Source organism: Protopterus annectens, chromosome 13.part0 (assembly GCF_019279795.1).
Source record: "Protopterus annectens isolate FY-2018-M chromosome 13.part0, PAN1.0, whole genome shotgun sequence".
Lineage (NCBI taxonomy): Eukaryota > Metazoa > Chordata > Ceratodontiformes > Protopteridae > Protopterus > Protopterus annectens.
The window spans coordinates 363611750-363634107 of NC_056747.1; the positions used below are offsets into that span (position 1 = coordinate 363611750).

The following is a 22358-nucleotide window of genomic DNA, read 5'->3' on the forward strand; positions in this document are numbered from 1 at the left end:
CCAAAGGGATATTAAACTTATTTATGAGGAATCTTCAAACACACTCACAGAGTTAGTAGATAAATTGCTGAGAGCATGTATTACGTGTAAAGATAATGCTATTCATAAGCAAAAGATTTACACTCCCCATTCTGCACCTGTTGTTAGTGAGGTAAGGGGAAGGAGGCGTGGGAGATGGATTAATCAAGGACAGCAAGTCCCACAGCAAGTAGCAGGACAACCACGTCAAGGGCAAGTTATACAGGGGCAACAACGGGCAGCATCAGCTCCCCCAGCCACTTAGTTAAATTCTCAAGTTACTCAATCTAAAGAGGGTCTTCAAAAGAGACAGCCAATTTGTTATTCCTGTAAACAGGTAGGTCATACTAAAAATGATTGCAAATATTATCGCAGATGGCGCCAGAAACAAGAGGCAAAGGGTAAGTTTCTTACAGCAAAAAAATTTTGATAAACCACTTGTAGCACGGCAGCAACAGGTAATGCAGCCAAAAGTACAAACACTGCAGTACACTTCACAGCAATATGTGACAGAGGGTAATAGGGGACTACAGCAGCAACCCCTATATACCACAAACACTCAAAAGTCAGTATTCCCAGTACAGCAAAGGGATGGTGTGATATCTAGTGTCAATGTACAAGGTAATATTGTTAGCACACAGGATACAACTGTCCCTCCTGACTTTGTTCCTGATGGTCCAGTAAATCCTAATTATCGGCAGCAAATAGCCTTGCATCATGAACTTAATCGATCTTCTTATGTTGACTGTGAAGAGGTCAAGGAAACACTGCAATTATGTCCTTTGCAGTTCAATACCACTGATGATTCCGGGTGGGAAGTAGATCTACTATAGGGGTGTGACACCCCTACCCAAGTCTGTTTCTTGACTAACTTCAGAAAAGGGAAAGATGGATGACCACTTATCAACATTTGGGTAGAGGGGAACCTGTGGGAAGATGTTCTTCTAGTTACAGGAGTGGCCGTCTCAGTGACAGGTAGGCATTTGCCTCCTGACTTGTCTAAACATACATGTATTTCAGGTTTTAATGGTTCTGAATGTCTAGCCATAGGTAGTAAACCTGTACAAGTACAATTCTCCTGTCAATGGAAACCACCGAAAGGGGTATTTTTGATGCATAATTCTTGCACCTCCACAATCTTGGGAATGGATATATTGTCCAAAATGGAAAATTGTAATAAACCTTCCTAATGGCATTATATGGCAAGGACAAGGTCCCATGTTATGTAAGACTGAGGCAATACATGTATCGAACAGTTCTGAAAAGGGCCGCACTTGTCAGCCCTACTGAAAATGAAGTATGGTTAAAGGTAAAACAATAGTTCCCTACATTGTGGTCTCAAGGGCTCACAGACTGCAGGAAGCAGTTTCTGTAGGTAGTGACAAAGATTTTATTCCACCATTTCAAAAACGGTATCCGATCCCAAAGGAAGCAGATACAGACATCCAAAACTGCGTACAACGATGGCTTGATGTGGGAATATTTCAAAAGGAAATTAGCCCTACAAATTCACCCATATGGCCAGTTAAAAAGAAAGCTGGCACTTACCGACTGGTTATTGACTTACGGAAAGTAAACCAATTCACAACTCCTCGGGCTCATCTGATTCCAGGGGTCCCAGAGCTAGCAGCAAGAATAAAACCTCAAAGTCAGTGGTTTATGGTCATAGACATAGCTAATGGTTTCTTTGCAGTAAAAGATTGGCAAAGGTTTGCCTTTACATTTCAAAATAAACAGTATGTAATGACGCAGTTACCGCAGGGATTTCAAAACAGTCCGGTTATATTTCACCAAATAGTTGGACGAATACTACAAGGTCTAAAATCTGATGATTCTGTTTTGCATTACACTGATGATATACTAATACAGTCTGAAACAAAAGAACAGCATTTAGCTAAAGTAACACAGGTTCTTCAAACACTGCAGGACGCAGGGTTTAAGGTTAAAAGTGAAAAAGTACAATTCATGTCATCTGAAGTAAAATTTCTAGGTACTATTTTACGTCCTTCTGGGTGTACTCCTTGTTCAGAGAGGGTGCAGGAAATCTTGCAAATGGACAAACCGGTTACCATTCTGGATTTGCACGAATTTCTGGGTATCATGAATTACAATCGGGAATTTATAGAGGATTATGCCAGCATGGCAGCTCCTCTGTATGACATGCTTTCTAGCCAGAAAGAATTACCCTTTTTGGAGTGGGGACCAAAGGAAAATATGGCTTTTTGTGATTTCAAGAAAGCATTAGCCAAGGCTACAAAATCAGTAGCTCCAAGTCTAACACGTCCCTTTGTGTTACAGGCAGGAACTGGACCCAACACTCTGTTGTGCTTTTACAGGAGTGGCCTCAGGGCTCTGATTCCAGAATGAAAAAGACTTTACGTCCCATTACATTTTTCAGTAGGAAGATGACATGTTCAGAGGGGATACCACCAGTGCATTCAGCAACTTGTGGCCATTTACTGGGGTTTAAAACAAACTAAATACCTAACAGCTTTATCTAAAGACATTACAGTGCAGACACCGCATTATGCTATACAGGCTTTGGTAAATGTGACTAAGTTAAATAAACTGATTGATGACATCAGTCAAGCAGTGTTTGCAAAATGGTATTATTTAGTGTCAAGCAAGTTACAATAAAGGCAGGATATAAGTATTACTTATCTAACTTCATGGGATATGAAGGAAAATGACACAAATGCATTAGGCATATTTAAAATCCTGAAAAGCCCATTCTGTCGCCTGATTTTCAGGAAGGCAGGCCATCCGTCTTTGCTGATGATGCTCACGTTTGAGACAATGGACAATATCGGACTGGATTTACAGTAGTACCAGAAAAGTCTTCTATGGGACAGCCGACTCTGATTCAGTTATAGGGACACGCCTGCTCAGCGAGCTGAACTGGAAGCAGTTCTTTATGTGTTACAGCATTTTCCAGCTGTCAATATTTTTTCAGACAGTGCATAGGTAGTTAATTCTCTGCGACTGCATATGTCCGCATGGGCAAGGAGAGGGTTTTTGTTAATAACATGGACAAACCACTCAAGCATGCTTCTGTGTTGCAGACTATTTGGGATTTGGTTCGTAGTCAGTCCCTTGTGGGTTGCTACAGTATCTTAAAGGTAAAAGCTCATCAAAAAGCTACAAATGAAAATTTTCAGTTAAATAACTATGTTGATCAAACGGCAAAAAAGGCAGTAAAAGAAGAAATGCAATTATATCCTACAGAACACCTTTCTAGTGTACCAGATAAAACCACTGCAGTACATGCCATACAGACATTTTCAGTTCAGAATTTGCAACATGATTTGCTACAGATCCAAACTAAGTTTGGACTGCATGAAGAGTTAGAAAAATGTACTCTTGTAGGAGAAAGTCCAGGGCAATATTATGCAAAATGTTTTGAAGACGGTTCTAGTCTTCCTTATATACCATACCAACAGGCACAACAGTTAGTGAAATTTAATCATAAAGTATTGGGACATTTGGATACACAAAAGTTATGGCCCATTGTAAAAAAACAAGTACTGGCATCCACAGTTATATAAAAGCTGTGATTCAGTGCATGCTTAGTATGTTTGCAGGTTAACGCTCAATTAAAAAAAAACACAGTTACTAAGAGTAACTCCAGCGGATGGACCTTGGTATGCCATCCAAATTGACTTTGCAGGTCCATTTCCCCCAGCTAAAGGTGGGTACAGGTATCTTCTAGTGGTGTTAGTTTTTTTTCAAAATGGGTAAAAGCAATTCCTACAAAAATCATGATGGCTAAGACTACAGCAGAAGCCTTATGGAAAAACATTTTCTGTCACTGGGGATGGCCACGAGTTATCGAATCCAATAACGGGCCACAATTTGTCAGTAAACTGATGAAAGCTTTGTGTGATTTGCTTGGCATCCAGCAACGATTTCATGTTCCTTACCATCCCCAGTCTAATGTGATAGTTGAAAAAATTAACGCCTTAAAAAAGCCTGCTTGGAAAATGGTGTAAATTGGGTAAACATTTGCCTGGAATCTTGTTAGGTGTTAGAGCAACTCCACATAGTAAAACAGGGATCTCACCTTTTGAAGTCATGACAGGTAAAAAATATGCCTGTACAATTGCCATTCAAGCCTACTGTTAGTACAAACAGACCATTATTAGAAACTGCACAGCATCAACAACAGTTAAAAAGATATTTCTGAATTGTGCCAAAACGTATCAGAAATGCAAGCATTCAAATTACGGTCAAAGAATCCTGTTATGCCAGAAAAAAACTTCCCTCTGGGACACAGGTATTGTTCCAGACGGACGGTCCATGAAATAGCAATTGGCAAGGACCTTTTGAAATAACTGCACAAGGTTTCCAAAAACGAATACAACCTCGTTCAAATAAAAAAAGGAATTAAAAAGTAGCTTTTTTTTAAATAAACTCTTTCCAATAGTGCAAAGTCCCATTACTAGGGCTCTGAACACGTATGGGCAAACAAACATTAATATAAAAAACGCTTCAAGTACATACTGCTTCCCTGAGATGTGCTGGGAATCAGGTTCCGCAGTTTCTTTAGTGTATTTACAGCAACATTAAGGTAGACAACACGACTGGAACTTCGGTCATAAGCTGCCTTCTCTTCCTCCAGAGCCTGGAAAAATTAATATACCAATGTCAACATGTACACGTATTTAATAAAAAATTAATACACTTGCATTAAAAGTATGCTATGTACATTTTCAGATTTAGTAAAACACACTGAGAAAAAAACACTTTTTTCATTAATCAACAAATATGACAGAATACCCATGGCAGCTGATATCACATGGATTTAATGACCCCAGGATCTTTATATGCTTAGCCATGCAATCCAATTATGTCCCTATGTGTCATAAATGTTTATTAGGAGGGGGTATATTAAGAAGTTTCTAGAGGTCATGTAGTAATGCCCATATATTTTTTTTATCTAGAAAACTCCTAAAGAACTTTAAACATCCAATAACATTAACCAACTTAGCCTTCAAAATGTCCCAAGCATAGAAAATGCATTCCAAGTGTCATCATTCTGTAAACTGTACAGGTGTGGCTAAATGTCTTATTAATTGTTATTTTAAAAATTAAAGCTGCAAATTGGTTTTGAGTACCCCCAGACAGATTTATCTGTTCTACTGCAATCAACACACAAAAAATACTTGAGTTTCTTTTCATCTTGTATCGTTTAGTGTATACATTAACTACCATCTTAACATTAATATTTAGAATAAATGATCTTTTTGCTAACGTACACTTGAGTCAACATAAAAAACGTGAAGATAAGATGTCCACATGATAGCAGATGACAGACTGTTCCTTTTATCGAAAGGCTGTACAGCTGTCACAATGCATTGAAAGTGCACCGGGTCAATGTTTGCAACAGTAAACTGATGATTTGTCAACCACAGTACTCTAATGGAGAATTCCCTCTGGTCACGGTTGTCTGACCATTGCATTAGTACATAAAATTGAGTGGGTATGGGGGCAGACATATCCACTTTAATTAAAAAGGAAACCAAGTCAACATTAAACAAGGTTGTAAGATACAACTGGTACCTCAAATTCTACAGTAAGCTGGATGTACTGTTATATTTTACATCAGCTGGAAAATGTGCTCCACTTAGGCCTTTTAGCTTCTTTCAAAATATATAATATATCTGAAGAAAGCTACACAGATGTCTGGCAACAACCTAAGATTTCTCTAAGCTATCAAATTAAGAGACTGAAAAATCTGAACGTGTCACTGCGTCGTCTTCTTGTCTTAATCTGCTATCAAGAAGCAGGGTGATTAACTGACCGACTGTTATGTGTGTTAGAAGAATGAACCGTTTTTGTCTTGGTCAGCAAAGAGCTATGAGAAAAACTAAATTATATTCTTTTCATTTTAACCTCTAGCAGCAGCTTTAAGATTAAAGTTGCTGGAGACAAAGGTCACTGAAGACTCCAACTCAAAACGATGGAAATGACATTGGTGACTCATGAATAAGTGTAGGGAAGCCAGGGGCAATACAGCAGAAGCTAATGGCAAAAATTACAACTTTCAGATGACTCCATCTTTCTAACATCAAAGAAATCATTCTACCCAGATTCCACTCAAGACAGACTGAAATTTCTCTTCTTAGTGTCTATCAGGGCATATTTTGCAAACTTGTAATGTAAGTGGCCCAAAACAGTCAAGTTCACTTGTACTGCCTAGCCAACTCAATTTTTAACACAAAGCACTTTACTATACATGAAACTCAAGGAAAAACAGCAAAGTATATATTAAATTAATTTAAAAATACAGATAAAACAGTTAATTTTATACATGCGCACACACACACACACATTCACACACACACATACATAAATAATATTTCTAGATTATCACAGTTGGTCAACAAAAAAGAAAGGAATTATTTCCATAATGGCAGTTAACACCACATCACAATAACATATTTCTTAGACAAACCTACATTCTTAGTTTCACCACAAAAGATACTGTCATTGTGCCAGATGGACACTAGCATCTACTTTAGGTTGATGTGCTACTCCCCAGATGGACAGTCAGGCTTTGCACTTAACAGATCCTTGGGGTGAGCTCTTTAGTCATACCCTGAGGAGCCTCAGCTCCATGAAGTACAAGGATAATCCCTGACTATGCTGCCCCACATGACACAAACTTGGTAACAGCTTGGGTACTGCAGAAGTCCCTCTAAAAAACTTCATTGTGGGAAGCTACTGCAGTGCCTACAACCTGGAATACTGACTCCACAGGCTTGCAAAGGCATGTGTATACACTGCAGTTAGAAACTGTTGGTGTGTGGAAGTATGCACTTGCACTGGGTCTGGCAGAGCAGCCGTAACACAGCACTTTCTGGCCAACGATACTGGGGTTAGAAGCAAATGTACAACCCAGCCATACTAGATGAAGGTGATAATAGTACAGTTGTGTACACTTACCATAAATGTAGATGTTCGAGTCATGGAAGAAGGGACAGCAACTGACACAGGACCCAAGACTTTGTTAATCAGGCCGACTGAGGGCAACCTGCCAGCAGATTACCCAAATGTAATGACTGCAACAGTGAAACACGAAGAACATCCCTAGTTCTCACATTTTTCTCCTGGTGTCCTTCACCACCAGGGGTCAGGAAAAATAAATGGACAAACAAGGAACAGGGGCTTTATGGCCACCAAGGATGGTGGGGGCAAAAACATTAATAAAAGAATAACATTCTGTGGAATCTGTAGTAATCTCCTGGTCTAGAATAAGGTGAACAAAATTAAGTCACTGACTGAAGGCAATAAAGCTATGGCATCACTACAATTCTTTCACACTCTTTGCATTAATGGCAGGGCATGTTTCAAAGGCTGGAAACACTGGTTTCAAGGCTTATAGATATGTACTCATGCATGTATAATCTGGCACTGGAACCATAAAGACAAAAGATGGCACAGCTCAGAGCCTTGAAAAGTGTCCTTGAAGTCAAATGCTTTTTTTTCTGAGCTATATTGTGCCCTAGTAGGGTATTTATGGAAGATTTGTTACTCAAGACAGCCCCTTAAAATCTCTTGGTTTAGGAAAGGAGCACATCCAGTTTTGGATACTGAAAGAGATTCGGAGACTCTGGAAGTATTGCAGTGTTTGCTAAACTGTAAGTTGTAATTAAGATCTCAAGAAAGACTGCCTGAACTACTGTACCATAAAGATGCGTCTCCTAATGGGGTGATCTTTGCTATATCTATGAACACCAGAACTTGTATTTCCACACTTGCAAATTTTCTCACACACTGCCTCTTTACACCAAATGGCAAGAACTCTGTAGAAAAATGCTGTGAATACTTTGGCACAGATGTGTAGAAAGTTTGCTTAATGTTCTCCATGATCGTGCCCTTCTCAAACTCTTTCACTACTTTCTGCTACAAAGAATCAGACAAAATATGCTGACCCTCTGTCACGGAAAATCAGCAGCCATGGGTGTCTTCTACAGTACCTAAATGCCGCTGCTGCTCTGAAATCAGCATTAATAGTATTACATGTGCAAGCAGCATCAAGGGTACCGCAGCTTATCAGCTGTTTGTTATTTTTGGAAAATTTTACCCTCAGGGTGTAAGAAATGTGTTTAGACAGGTTTGCAATCTGTTTCAAAGTCTCATACTGGTACTGCAGTATGTGGTTTCGGTAGTTTATTATTATGTACACTTGTAAAACCAAAGTCAATCAGTATTCTACTCTCTAGGCTGTTAAAGTAATAAGAATCTGTGTTTTCTTGTATATTTATTTACTTAAGTGAAAGCCATCCAGTATTCTACCCCATCCCTTATTTGTTTGTTAAATTATTAAGAATTACGTTTTTGTTTTAGACCTCCACTGAATAACTATGTCTATCAACAAGGTTCTCCAAGAAAATTAAACTGCTCCTTTATAATCTCTCTCGGTTTCTAGTTGCAGGTAAGTCTGTCTGGCACAGTTCAACAAACACATCCTGTAAAAAAAGAGAATTACAAGAGACATGTCCGACGTTTTAGGCTCATTAAGCTTACTTCAGCAATGCAACCTACCATTTTTGGTGAAGAGAACTCATTTAGTGCTCACTTAAAAAATACTGCTAAATTACTGTCTCGTTGCATAATGTATCCCCTGAGGAATTCATCCCCACAGCCTGTAACAACAAAAGGGAATACCTATGTTCAGTAAATCGAAAAGGCTTCTTTATCCTTGCCAAAGCAAAAAGAAGGAAAATGGAAAAATAGGATATCTTTTTTTATGTTTTAAAAGGGCTAGTCTATAATTTAGAGGGTTTGGGTAGAGTTAATGAATTCTGAGAAGTCTGCCGAGTAAAGAAAATATGCCTGCAGCAAATTCCTCATGGTCAGCAAAAAACACAAGAAATTCTGGGGGAGTAACATCAAATACATGTATGTCCCAGTAAAGAATAGTTGTGTAAAATCTTACCATAACCATAGATGTCCTTCTCTTCCATGTTGCAGTATTTATGGTGTGGGATTACCCACCTCAGGAGAGCTGACGTTGGCTCCTATACAAAAGCTTAAGCCTGACTGCTGTAGGTGCATGGGACTTCACACGTAGGGTCCATAAACCAAGGACCTAAAATGTGATGTCTGCACGCACAGACTTCAGAACTTGAAGCCCAGAGGAGTGGCCTGACCAGAGAATAAGACGCCAACAAAAGGAACAAAATGCCACTGTAAGGCTGAACAAATAAGCCTTCTGGGAGTGGAAGCAGTGGTCAGAGGATAGACCCTGCAATAAGAGAAGAATAGGGGGTATGGAGGGTGGGAAGGAATATTGCAACATGGAAGAGAAAGACAACTATGGTTATGGTAAGAGTTTACACAATTATTCTATGTCCATCTATTCCAAAGTTGCAGTATTCATGGTGTGGGAGAGTACCACAGCTTAGGAAGAGTAACGGAAGGAGGCAGAGGTAGAGGAATCCAGGAATCCTCTAGCAAAGCCTGCTCTGGCCCTGGAGACTTGGTCTAATTTGTAGTGTTTGGTGAAAGTGTGAACTGTACACCAGATAGCTGCTTCCAGGATGGAAGCTGCGTCTAGGCCTTTGAGAAAGGCCTTGGAGGTAGCCATGCCCCTGGTTGAGTGAGCTCTTACACCAAGAGGCAAGACTTTTCCATGGTGTGAGTAACACAAAAGAATTGATTTCCTGATCCAACAGGAAATGGTTTGTTTGGAGACTGCCTTGCCCAGAGCCCTGGGGTGAAAGGAGATAAAGAGCTGGTCAGACTTTCTGAAGGACTTAGTGTTGTCTAAGTAGAATCTTAACTGTCTGTGCATGTCCTGGGAATGAAGGATCCTCTCTGCATTGTTGGTTGGAGTTGGGAAGAAGGTAGGTAAGTGGGTGGACTGGTTTAAGGACAGCTCATTTACCACTTTCTGCATGAAGGAAGAATTTGTGCGCAAGGTAACTCTGTCATTGTGGACGGTGGTGTAAGGAGAGCAGGCCATGAAGGTCTGCAGTTCTGACACTCTTCTAGTGGAAGAAATGGCCACTAAAACAATGGTTTCCAAGTGCACACTTGTAAGGTGGCTGAACTAGTTGGCTCAAAAGAGGGCAAGGTGAGTTTTTCTAACACAAAGTTGAGGTCTCAGGGAGGAGGGATGGGTTTTCTTGGTGGTCTAATATGTAGGACCCCTCTCTGGAAAAGTTTAACGTCCAGCCTGGAAAGCAGGAGGGGTTGTAAGGGTAAGCATGCTGAAATGGCTGAAAGGTGGAATTTCACAGAGCAGTAAGCTAGTCCAGCCTTAATGAGATCACAAACATGGCTAAGGACTAGGGAGGAGTCGGTCTGCAGTGGGTCCCTGTCCTTAAGAAGGCACCACTTAGAAAATCTTTCCCATTTAGATAGGCGTGTCTTTCTAGTAGTTGGTTTCTTGGCCTGCCTCAGGATTGAAAGCACGTCCTTGGGAAGTTGATCACCCAAAGTGCTAGATTTAGCATTTGTAGCTGAGGATGAAGAAGAGATCCCTTTTTTTTGAAAGACAGTAGGTCCACCTTGTGGGGTAACTTGTGGTGATTGCCCTTGGCTAAAGAGTGAAGAATGGGGAACCATTGTTGCCTTGGTCAATAGGGAGGCACCAACAAGATTTTTGGTTGGTCCTTCTTGATTTGTACCAGTGGGAAGGGGGGATGCATAAAGGAACATCCCCTTCCAAGGGAAGCTGAAGGCATTCATTCACGCTCCAGGCTGATGGAGAGTGATCCCTGCTGCAGAATCTGCTTGTCTGTTCTGAGGGGAGGCAAACAGATCCACATGAGGCATGCCCCACCAGTGTACTACACCTAGAAAGGTTTCGCTGTTAAGCATCCATTCGTGAAGGTGAGAGGATGTCCTGCTGAGCAAATCTGCTTGTTTGTTTTCCTGAGAAAGGATGTAAGAGGCCTGCAGGAAAAGACTGGGTTCTATAGTTCCTAGGGAGAGGAGCTCCTGCAGAATGAGAGGGAAGATGTGGAGCTGTTTTTCTGGTGGGAAGGGGATGGTTTCTGGCCTTGGTTTTTCCCCTCCAAGATATAAAGTATCCCTTCTGAATGATGGAAAGGACCCATTGGTCTGAGGTGATGGTTTTCCAAAAGGGGAGGCAGTGGGGTTGGCGGACAGACAAGGGAAGGTGGGCAAGGCAGTCACGTAGAAGTGGGTCCCTTCTGTTCGGAAATGGTTGTTTGGAGGGGGGTTGATTGTCAGGCAGTCTGGAGTAAGGCCGTCTCCTGGATCCTCTTCTAGGTCTAGAGGATGAAGGATGAGAAGAGGAAGGAGGCCTCCTGACAAAAGAAGTTTTTGCTGAGTAATTCCTGTAGTACTTAGGGAAAGGGGACACCAGCAAATGTTTGATGTCTTACAGCTCTTTGCAAGTTTTCGAAGAACTCAGCCGAATTTTTGCCAAAAGGTAGGCTGTGGTCCAGTGAAGCATCCAATATTCTGGATTTGAAATCCTCTGGAAGAGGTTGTATGTGTAGCCAGGAATATCTGCGAAGGGCAGATGCAGAAGCTGCAGACCTGGCCAAGGCTTCTGCTGCATCATAACTACACTTGATGGGAGTGTCTGGACACCTGGGTGGCTAGGGACAGTTTTGATGCAATGTCAGACTTAGTAGGACAGTCAGGTATAGGGGCTATAGCAGGGTCGAGGCCTGGGACACTAGATCCAGAGCGCAACTGACCATGTGTGTTTGGTAATTAATTGTTCTGAAAGCCAGGGGAGAGGAAGTGTACACCTTTTTACCCAGTTTATCCATGGTTTTCCTGTCCTTGTCTGTGGGCAGGAAAGAAGCAGAAAGTACCTATCGAGACCGTCTGTCAGGAGCCACAGCAATGACAGCTGGGTCTGCCATCAGGTACCTTATAAAACCTGTCTGGTCTTTTTGGGGCTGGAGGCTGAGAGTCTGGGTTCTTACAAACAGAGTTAAATGCACCCAGTAAGGCTGGAGGCACAAGAGGTATAGCTGAAGGAGAGGGAGACTGAAGTTGCAGTAGTTCAAAATACCTCTTCTGGGTGTCAGTCATTAGGGTAGTGTCCCACTTGAAGTACTCCTTCATTTTAGTTATGGTTTCCTCAAAGGTTATATCTTCAGGTGGGGAGTCCCCCTCCAATGGAGTCTTCATCTGGGGAATAGTAGTCCACAGGGGAAGCAATTTGAGACACATAAGAGAACGATTCCTCCAAGAAGGAATCATATTGATATTGTTCTTCTTCCCCCTCTTGGGTAGTGGGAAGGTGGGGAGAAGAGACAGTGGCTGGGCAAGGGCAGAGCACAGGGATGGAGGAAGGCATAGGGTCTGTGGGTCTAAGGGCCATGAAGGCCTGCATTAGAGAGTTTGTAAAAGACTGCCAATCTGGCTGTGCTTCAGGAGGAGGAGTGCTATGTTATTGTCTTCTGTTTTTTTTTTTTTGGAAGGCGTAGGCTTCGGGGATGGCCTAGGAATTGAGGCCCGGCCTGCAGTAGGAGAGGACTCAGTTGGTTGGCCAACAAGAGGTTCCCCCTCAACATCAGTTGGGGTCGACGTCTAAAGTCGCTGCGGATGTGTTTTTTTGTGGTTGCAGAAACAGCTTCCTCAATGGGAACTGCCGAAGCTGACAGGGAAATCGGGCATTCCTTGGCCCCTATATCGGAAGCCGGTGGGACGTCCAACAGCGAAGCGCCAGTAGGAACAGGCCTGTAAATCTTGGCATTCTTCCTGGGTGGTTTGGGTTGGGTGGTCAACTCAGGGTCCATCCTAAGGGCTAGACGTTTCAAACGCTGGTTCTCAAGATATAAATTTAATGCGGCCAAACGACTGTGAAGCGTTTTGGGCACAAAGGACAGGCAAATGGAACATGACATATGGTCGTGTTCCTTACCTACACAAAATATGCACCTATCGTGGGTATCTTTCTGTGGTATCGGACGGCCACAATTACATTTGCCTTTTTAATCTGACATCGGCCAAGAAACTGCAGAAAACAAAGCACAAGCAACAGTACTGAAAAGCAAAACAAGCCAACGGGGTACTTATCTTTTCAAAGTTATCATGAGTAGGAACTGAACGATCTAAGTGATGTCATATGCAGCTGAAAAGTTCTGGGGTCTGTACTGATCTGAATACTGCAACATTGGAATAGAAGGACATCAAACCATTCAAGTATCAAGAACAGTAAGGCTATGGGTGCATGACTTTCCAACAACAAAGCTAAGGGAGCTGCATCCACTACAGTCAGAACATGACCCACAGAAGCAGTGGAAGAAACTCTTAAATGCAATACTAAAACTCTCTGAGCTTCTTTTATGTAAAATGAAACTACAGATTTATACTGTTTACTTCTGACTTTTCCTACAGCAAATATTTGTATTACTCTGGTAATTCCTAATGGCTCAGCATATTGGCCATATGGATGTCTTTTCCTGATTTATACTTTTAAAGTCTTAACATTTCTTGCGGTCTTGTTGGTGCCTTTGTGCAAGGACCTCTTAAATATACTTCACAGAGAAACTCTCTCCAACAGTGCAGATTTCCAAGACACATATTCCTGGAACATTTCAAATCCACACCACTATGGTAAGATGCTCTTTTTTTACCTGTCTGTATCCTTCTCTCACTGTCCTGTTAAGGTTCTTGACCCATAAGTCCATAAAACTTCTTGACGCATAAGCAACTAACTGGTTTACTTTCTAGCAGAATGCACCAACCAATACCACTCCAATTTACATCTAAATGTAATGTGACTAACTTGTTTAAATAAAATAAGTACTGCTGGTGCTTTGGTTACTAGCTGTTTCAGCATTCCACAGCTCTTTTCGTACTCTCCAGTTCCACTTTACGTCGTGTTGTAATAATTTCCTTAATAGCAAGCTCAGAACCAGTACATTAGGAATGAACTTTGAAAGATATGCCATAATTCCAAGAAATTCCATGAGAAAATTTGTCTTTATACTTTAACTTTTACTTTTCAATGTCTGGTTTCAGGCCTTCAAAAGTTAAGACATGACCTACATATCTCAGTTCTGTGACCTTGACTTTAACTCACTCAAGCCTAAATGATCTTTTATGTATAATTCTAATTTACACAAATAGCTCCTTATGGCATACAGAACTTTTTTGGGGGGACCTGGCTTCTTTAATTAAGTTATTTACCAGCTAATAGTAGGCAGCATTAGAAAGGGCATGGAGTTATTAACAAAATAATACTGAGATTGTTAGTCTAGGATGTCCTGCACTGGAAAAATACATTTTGCCACTTACTATATATTTTTTCATAATTATGTTCATATTTTCATAACTAAGAGACCTATAATTTATTGAGATGCACGGTGTGAAACATTAATGTGGGAGTCGGGACAATTCACTGAAAAAGGGTCAATATTAGTTCGAAGTCAATCTTAAGCGAACACACACTCATCGACCCGTAGTCAGCAAAAAGCACTTCCACGATTTGTTGAATACTCCCAGGGCAAGGAAATACTTGCCGCCCTGCAGCAAAACTTTACCATTTTCTCCAAAGTAGTGCAATCTCAGATTTGGTATATATAGTTGGGAGGTAAAGCCTCCCCCCAACTTGGGTGGGTTAGATTTAGCTAGATTTGGGTCTGTTGTGCTGTGGGACAAGTATTTCTTTGCCCTGGGAGTATTCAGTGAATCGCAGAGGTGATTTTCACTGAATACAGGTCGATGAGTATGTGTTCACATAAGAGTGACTTCGACAAACTAATACAGACCCTTTGAAAATGCTGTTTTATATCAAACTACACTGGAAGTATTGCTAGCTGTTTGTACGTAATTATGCAAATAAGCAATTTTTCTATACTTCAAAAACAAATGATAGAATGACATTAGGCGAAACTTTAAATTTTGTTGAAGAAAACCATCTGTAAAATTTGCACTGTAAGTTGCACACCTTGAGAGATGAATAGTATTATTTCTATTGCTAATTACAATTAAACATCTTTTCATATTTCTGTAAATATCTCAATAAACATGCTCTTATAAAAGAATTTCTTGTTGTTATGTGAAAGTCTATTACTTGTTAACCAAAAGTATAACAATGGGATCCATACAGATGCTCGACTGCATCTTTCACCAAATCCCAATTTGGTGAGAACACTTCCGCGAAAGTGCTGTACACTAAAGCAGCAATCTCGCGTAACTATGCCTGTTTTTCTGGTCGTACTATGGTGCGGAAAGGGAAAATTCCCTTTTCCCCACTGTAGTGCGACCTCGGAGTAAGAATATTAAAGTAAGGGGTGTGGGGGGGGTATGGGGGGTTTGCCCCCTCCCTGCATTCAAGTAGATTTTGTGTGTTTTTTTTAACATACTTTAACAAAAGCACTTTCGTTAAAGTGTGTTCGGTGGTAATGGATTTGGGATTTTAATCTCTCGATCAAAAATCCTAGATCCATAATAATATATGCCTAGGATGTATAGTTTTCAAGATATAAAAAATTATGAAAAGTTAAGAAAATATAATTTGGAATTTTCATGTATTATATTACAGTATTTATGGAAAGGAGTGTGAGTGCACTATTATCACTGCAAAGAATATTTCTTATAACATTATTTGTACAGTTTTAATAGCTTTTACTGTTCATAAACTATTCACATTTGGTTATGGTATGCTTTTTAAGTTTATTTTTCAGAAAATGTTCTGGAATGCAAGATGCAAGAAAATATTTAAACATGACAATTATTGACTAAGACTGTGATCAAACAGTGGATACTTTCCTTGCATACGTCAATAGTTTTTCCAACTTATTTACGAAGCTAACATTGTAAACATAGAAATCTGCACAACATTCCAATAAATGCAAATTAAGTACTATGCTTTCTTTTACTGACTTAGTCCCACTAAGCCAGTAGTCTCTTTTTAGGGAAGACCAGAGGTGGTATTCATACTAACTTGGGGATTTTAAATAAATAAAATAAATAAATAAATTTGGCAAGGCACTGGAAAAGCATCCCCTAGTGCTGTGAGATCTTTCACATCCACCTGAGCTACAAACAACTCAGGCTGGGACCTTGACTTAATTGAACAGTGATGACATTACAGACTAATGCTTCCAGCCAAATAATAATCACCAGTCAAACAGTGAAGGATAAGTGATGAGACAGAAGGGACCCAAAGAATATTCATAATCTTCATAGGTCTGAAAACAAAATTATATGTTCATCCACAGAAGCATGATTGGTGTAACCACATGGCAATGTTTACCATTCATAAAGAGCAATTAGTGATACGACAAGGAAGTGCAATGATATCCAAGCAACCTTCACACACCCTACACAAACCATGAAACACATACTTCACAAAACCAGTCGCAATCACAGCCCTTAAGGCAAAATAACATACCCAACACACTAGCAATAGGTGACTCTATAGTCAGGCACATTGACATCCCACTCACGAGGCTGAACAAGGAGAAGGTTACTGTTAGCTGCCTGTCGGTGCCAGGATCCGTCACATAACACAAGCACTCAGGTCACTCCAGAACAAGTACAAATATGACTCTGTCATTGTCGGTGTGAATTACCTGAGCCGTACCTCCCTGGACTACATGAAGAGAGACATGGAAGAGCTCTCTGATCACGTAGCCCAGGCCGGTATGACCCTGAGTTGCATCCTGCCCTCACCAAGAATGATACCATGGTATAAAGAAAAAAATATCAATTTCAACAATTGACTAAGTTTCTGGTGTCATTCAAAGGGGATCCGGTGTCTGTTCACCTGGGATGACATGCGCGACAAGCCACGCTGCTTCACTAGAGATGGCTTGCACCGGTCACCCTTAGGCTTTCGAATACTGGCCAAGGCTCTTGCCACCCTCATAGGGCCTTTTTTACGCAATGCTCAAAAGACAAACCCACCACCGTAAATAGCACAAGTAACAAAAAACGGAGGGTAATGCTACTCAATGCCAGAAGTCTAAACCTCAAAATGCACGCACTCGAGGCACTCCTCAGTATGGAGAAAATCGATATATGTGCAGTAACAGAAACCTGGTTTAAGGCTCTAGAGAGCACCTCAGCACTACCAGGCTACAACTCATACCATACATTTCTGCCAAAGAACCCGAACCGAAATACAAAAGGGGGGGCGTATCCATATTCATCAAGGATACCCACACCTCCAGGTTAGTGGCACAGCACGATGCTTCAGAGACCATCCATGTGCAACTAACAACGGGCAAAACCGCAGCTGAAATTGTAGCTTGCTACAGATCATCCACCATGTCCCAGGACACCCATTCCACATTTCTGAAAACACTGGGAAACAAAGATATTACCAAACACCCTAACATTGGGTGATTTCAATTACCCAAACATTAACTGGGAGAACCACTCAAGTACTAACTCCCTTGCCCAGCATTTCCTAGAATTTATAAACTCAAACGCCCTGGATCAACTGGTCAACACTCCCACCAAAGGTGACAACATATCAGACCTGGTCATCACCAACATGGGCAATGTTCCTCACCGGAGGTCAACCCCTCGCTGCTTAGATCTGACCATAAACAAATCACTCGTGATATCCACATTCTACCCCCACCCTGGTCAAGTAAACCACCATGAAAAACTTTTCAAAAGCAAACTTCACGTTACTTAAGACCAAGGTGGAAAGTTTCAAAGCCCACATGCTAAAGGAAAATGCTGTCCAAGCTGCAAAATCCTTTACTAATGCATTTTACGGGCACCTACAAGAATGCATGGATCATGCTATCCCAAGCAAAACCAAGACTCACTCCTCCAAAAAAAGGAAACCAGTCTGGTGGACCCCTGCCATAAAAAAGCTATACAAAAGGAGGAGGAAACTAATACGCAGAAGAACAAAATCCCAAGAAGGGAAGACATCCCTGATCAGTATCAGCAAGAAACTACGATCCCTCATAAAATCATTCAAGGCCAGTTTCGAAAGAAAAATTGTGCCAAGGACGAACCAAAAGGCATTCTTTAGCTATGTCAAGAATCTAAGTGGCAATGCTCAGATCTGCTCGGAGTTGGCGCAGAACGGCACAAAATACATTGAACCGACTGATATCGTCAACATCCTGGCAGACAAGTTCACTGCAAACGTCACTGCCCTCTTACCCCCAAAAGGGCCCATAACCATACCAAAAGAATGTAGAGCCCCTGAAATCACAGACACTCAGGTTAAAACAGCCCTCTCCAAAGCCAAAAACACAGCATCAGTGGGACTGGACGGTGTCCCAGGCTGCATCCTACACGAGCTCAAAGACAAACTAACCCCTCACCTAAACACACTGTTCAAACTCAGCCTCTCCACAAGCTACGTACCCATAGAGTGGCACACAGCAACGGTTATTTTGCTCCACAAAGGTGGAGCCAGAACAGAACCCTGGAGCTATCGCCCTATAAGCCTGACTGGCTTGGTCTACAAGGCTATGGAGCACATCATCATGGAACTCACTAAGAGAGACATTGGGAACCTCCAAACACTGGACCCTACCCAGTTTGGCTTTAAGGGCAGATCATGCCTCCTAAACCTGGTGGACTTCTTTGAGATAGTTACCAAGGCTAAAGATGAGGGAAAGGTGGTACACAAAGCCTACCTAGACCTCGCAAAGGCCTTTGACACCATTCCCCATTCTGGTATTATAGACAAGCTCATCAGCCTGAACATAAACCGCTATGTCACAAGATGGGGTGCCAACTGGCTCACGGACAGAACCCACATGGTGAGAGTTGCGGGAGCTAGGTCCGACTTTAAACCAGTTACAAGTGGCGTTCCCCAGGGCTCAGTCCTAGGACTGCTCCTGTTCGGTATATACTTCTTAGAGGTACAGGCAAGCACAGAAGGAATATGGCTGACTAAGTTCGCAGACGACTACAAACTAGGGACTATACTTGACTCTCCGTCTGACACACACATCCTCCAAAAGGGTCTCACTGAGACAGATCACTGGTGTCAAAATCATGGCCTCAAGTTAAATGCCAAAAAGTGCATAGTCACCCCTTTGGAAAAAACCAAGTACCCACAAACCAACACATAGGTGGTAGTCCCCTAAATACAGAAGATGTAATAAGGGATCTGGGGACACAAGTAGATAATAATCTCTCCTTTGATAATCACGTTGCCAAAGTGGTTAGATAATCCTTCTATGTGGCCCATCTAATCACAAAAGGGTTCGCATCCATGTCAAAAGAGGTCATTGTGCCCCTCTACTCATCACTCATCAGACCCATCATAGAGTACAACGCCCCATTTGGGATGTACCTTGCAAGACACCTGCAAAAGCTGGAAAGACCACAGAAATACCTCACCAAGAGGATCACTGGCCTCAAACAGATGCCCTATGCAGCTCGACTGAAGAAACTCCAGCTGTACTCGGTTGCATATCGCCTACTCAGAGGTGATCTCTGCCTGACATACAAGGCCATGTCCAACTCAAAATTGATGGACATGCTCCACCTAAAGAAAACCATATCCCCTCGAGCCACATGCTCTAGGGATCTAAACCTCACCGCAACAATAAATAGGACGTGCTGGGCAGATAGATTCCTCTCCCAGAGATTTCCCATGCTTTGGAACAAGATTCCAATCTACATTAGAAAGAGCTCCTCACTAACACTCTTCAAGAGGAACCTTGACGAGTGGATGGGAAACAGAAAGTTTACCCCGGGGATCACTTCAGTGCCTCTGCTGGACAGAGCACAGGGAACTAATCTAAGGGGGTGGAGAAAGTCAACACATTCTGGCTAGGCTTATAAATGCCTTCGGTCAGACAGCCTAGTACCTACCTATGAACCTATATGATCAGAATTAATGACACAGTCATGGCAATTAAACTCCAGTCTAATGACAGTGCAGTATTCATTATCTCAGCCTATGCCCCACAACTGAGCTGTAGTAGTGAGGAAAAGAGTACATTCAGCCAGCAGTTGCAGGACCTCCTAGATAGCAGGATGACATGAATTGGTGTTGATAATGGATGACCTGAATGCACACATCAGGACAGACAGAACATGATATGAGGTCTGCCTGGATCTACATGGGTAGGGCAACAGGAATAAAGAGGAGGCCATTCTGAATTTCTGTCTGGCAAATGGCCTGACAGTAGCCAACACGTAGTTCAGAAAGAAAGACAGTCACAAGATTACATACAGCTCAAGTAGACTTACTCCTAGTAAAGAAAGGGACATTGGGGTAGAATCAGCAATTTGCAAAGTCATCCCAGTAAAACAGTCAGCTCACAGCAAAAAAACACTGGTTGCTACAATCATCTGCAAGCAGTGGTCAGAGAAGGCTCTAAGGTCAAAAGAGACTAGGATGAAGACCTGGAAGTTGACTGGAGAGAAAACACGACAGTTCAAGGAATTACTCAGAACTCTAGCACCTCAAGAAGAAAAGGAAATAGGTGGAGTTGAAGAACAGCAGTACCTCAACATGTGTGAGGACTACATAACAAATATGCGGCCAAGCCAGGTATGGAAATAAGATACATATGGAAAGCTGATGGCAGAATGCAGAAGTCCAGGAGGACACCAGAAGAAAGGAGGGGTGCAGGAAAAATGTGTGAGATAAAAGATACAGACCAAAGGAATACTGGCTGGCTAAGAAAGGAGTTGCAAGAGCAAAGAACAGGGTATCAGAGGCACTCTCCCAGCTTCTACAAAGTAGTTCAGCACATGGCACAAAGAAACTATATATCAAGTTGCAAGGCAAAGGCAGAAAAGATAAAGAAGACAGTCAGACACTCTTTGTAAGGGATACCAGCAATAACCTGCCACCAGTCCACAGGAAACAAAGGCAGATTGAAGGCATACTTCCAAGCAGCTTCTGAATGAGGAAAACACCATTGAAACTGCACTGCCCCAGACACAGGCTACAATGAAATAAGAAGAGCAGCCCATCATAAGAAGTTAGAACAGCACCAAGGAAAATGAAGTCAGGGAAAGCAGCAGGCTCTGATGAAATCACAACAGATATGATAAAGATGTTGGATGCGATGGGGAGAAATGGCTCCTAAAGGCAGTTATAGCAATATGGAGAGAAAGGTGCATACCAATGACTGCAGAATAAGCATGTTAGTGCAAGTGTTCAAGAACAAAATGGGACGTTCACAACTGTGAGCAGTATAGAGGTATCAAACTCCTGTCTAACTGCAGGAAAGTTTTGCAGAGGGTGACTGATTAACGAATACTCAGTAGTAGAAAGTATTGGGAGATGAGCAGTTTGGATTCAGATCAGGATGCAGCACAACTGACCCAAAGTTTAGAGTGAGGCAGATACTTCAGAAAAAGCTAGAAATGAGGAGAGACAACTGGGCATTTCTACACTTGGAGAAAGCATATATAAGGATCCCAAGAAAGCGGATTTGGGCAGTACTGTAGTTGTTTGAAGTGCCAGAAACATTGGTAGAACTAGTTCAAGCTATGTAGAAAGACCAATGACTAAAGAACAACAATGCTCATTCTTACAGGGGGGTTCCCAGTGGGAGTGGGTGTACATCAGGGTTAATTCTGAATTCACTGCTGTTCATACTGGTGATGAACTACATTTGCAAACAGGTCAAAGGGGACATATCAACAAAGTTGCTGTATGTAGATGATGTGGCATTACAGGCAGACTCTCAACATGAACTTCAACAAAGGACAAGGGGATGGAATGCAAAAGTGAAGGCAGACAGGATAAAACTGATTACAGATAAGACAGTTGCAATGGCAGCAAATGGGAGAAATCAGATGAAGCTGAGAAGTGAGATAGAAAGGTACATAGTGGAACAGGTTAAAAGCTTCAAGCATCTGGGAGGGTGGTTGAGGACAAAAGAATGGAAGTCTGAATGAGGAGGTCAAAGATAGAATCATAGGGGCTGCAGCCAACTGGCACAGAGTGCCAGGTGTAGTGAATGAGAGATGAATGCCAAGGAAGATGAAAAGTAAGGTATACAAAACAGTGCTGTGACCAACACTACTGTACGGTAAAGAAACCTAGGCATTAAAGGCAGACCAGAAGAGGAAGCTCGAGATCATGGAGATGAAGTGCCTGAGAAGGGCTGTAGGATGCACACTTATGGGTCAGAAGAAGGAAATGACAGGAGTAAAATCCAAAGTAGTTCCAATTACAGAAAATATCAAAGAAAACAGATTACGGTGGTTTAGGCACATGTGAAGAAAAGCAAAAGACATTCTGGTAAAGATGGTTTAGGACAGACAAAAAGAAGGCAAGAGGAAATTATGGTGTCCAGCAAAGAGATGGATTGAATGTGTGAGAGAAGACCTGCAAGAGATGGGCATGAATGTCAAAGAAGGTAGGAGAGTGGCATTAAATAAATAGAGAGACATGGTAGTAGTTGAAAAAACACCCCAACCCCATGTAGAAAATTTGGAAAAAT

General features: G+C 41.7%; 1 protein-coding gene across 3 annotated transcripts in view; it reads right to left on the reverse strand.

Moving 5' to 3' along the window:
* The window catches only part of REXO1 (RNA exonuclease 1 homolog), a 1211359-nt gene that overhangs the window by 566931 nt on the left and 622070 nt on the right, over window positions 1–22358 (reverse strand). For all 3 annotated transcript variants that reach the window (XM_044053970.1, XM_044053969.1, XM_044053971.1), the window contains exon 7: window positions 4519–4639. In XM_044053970.1, the coding sequence (XP_043909905.1) occupies window positions 4519–4639 (121 nt within the window). The remainder of the gene's footprint in view (window positions 1–4518; window positions 4640–22358) is intronic.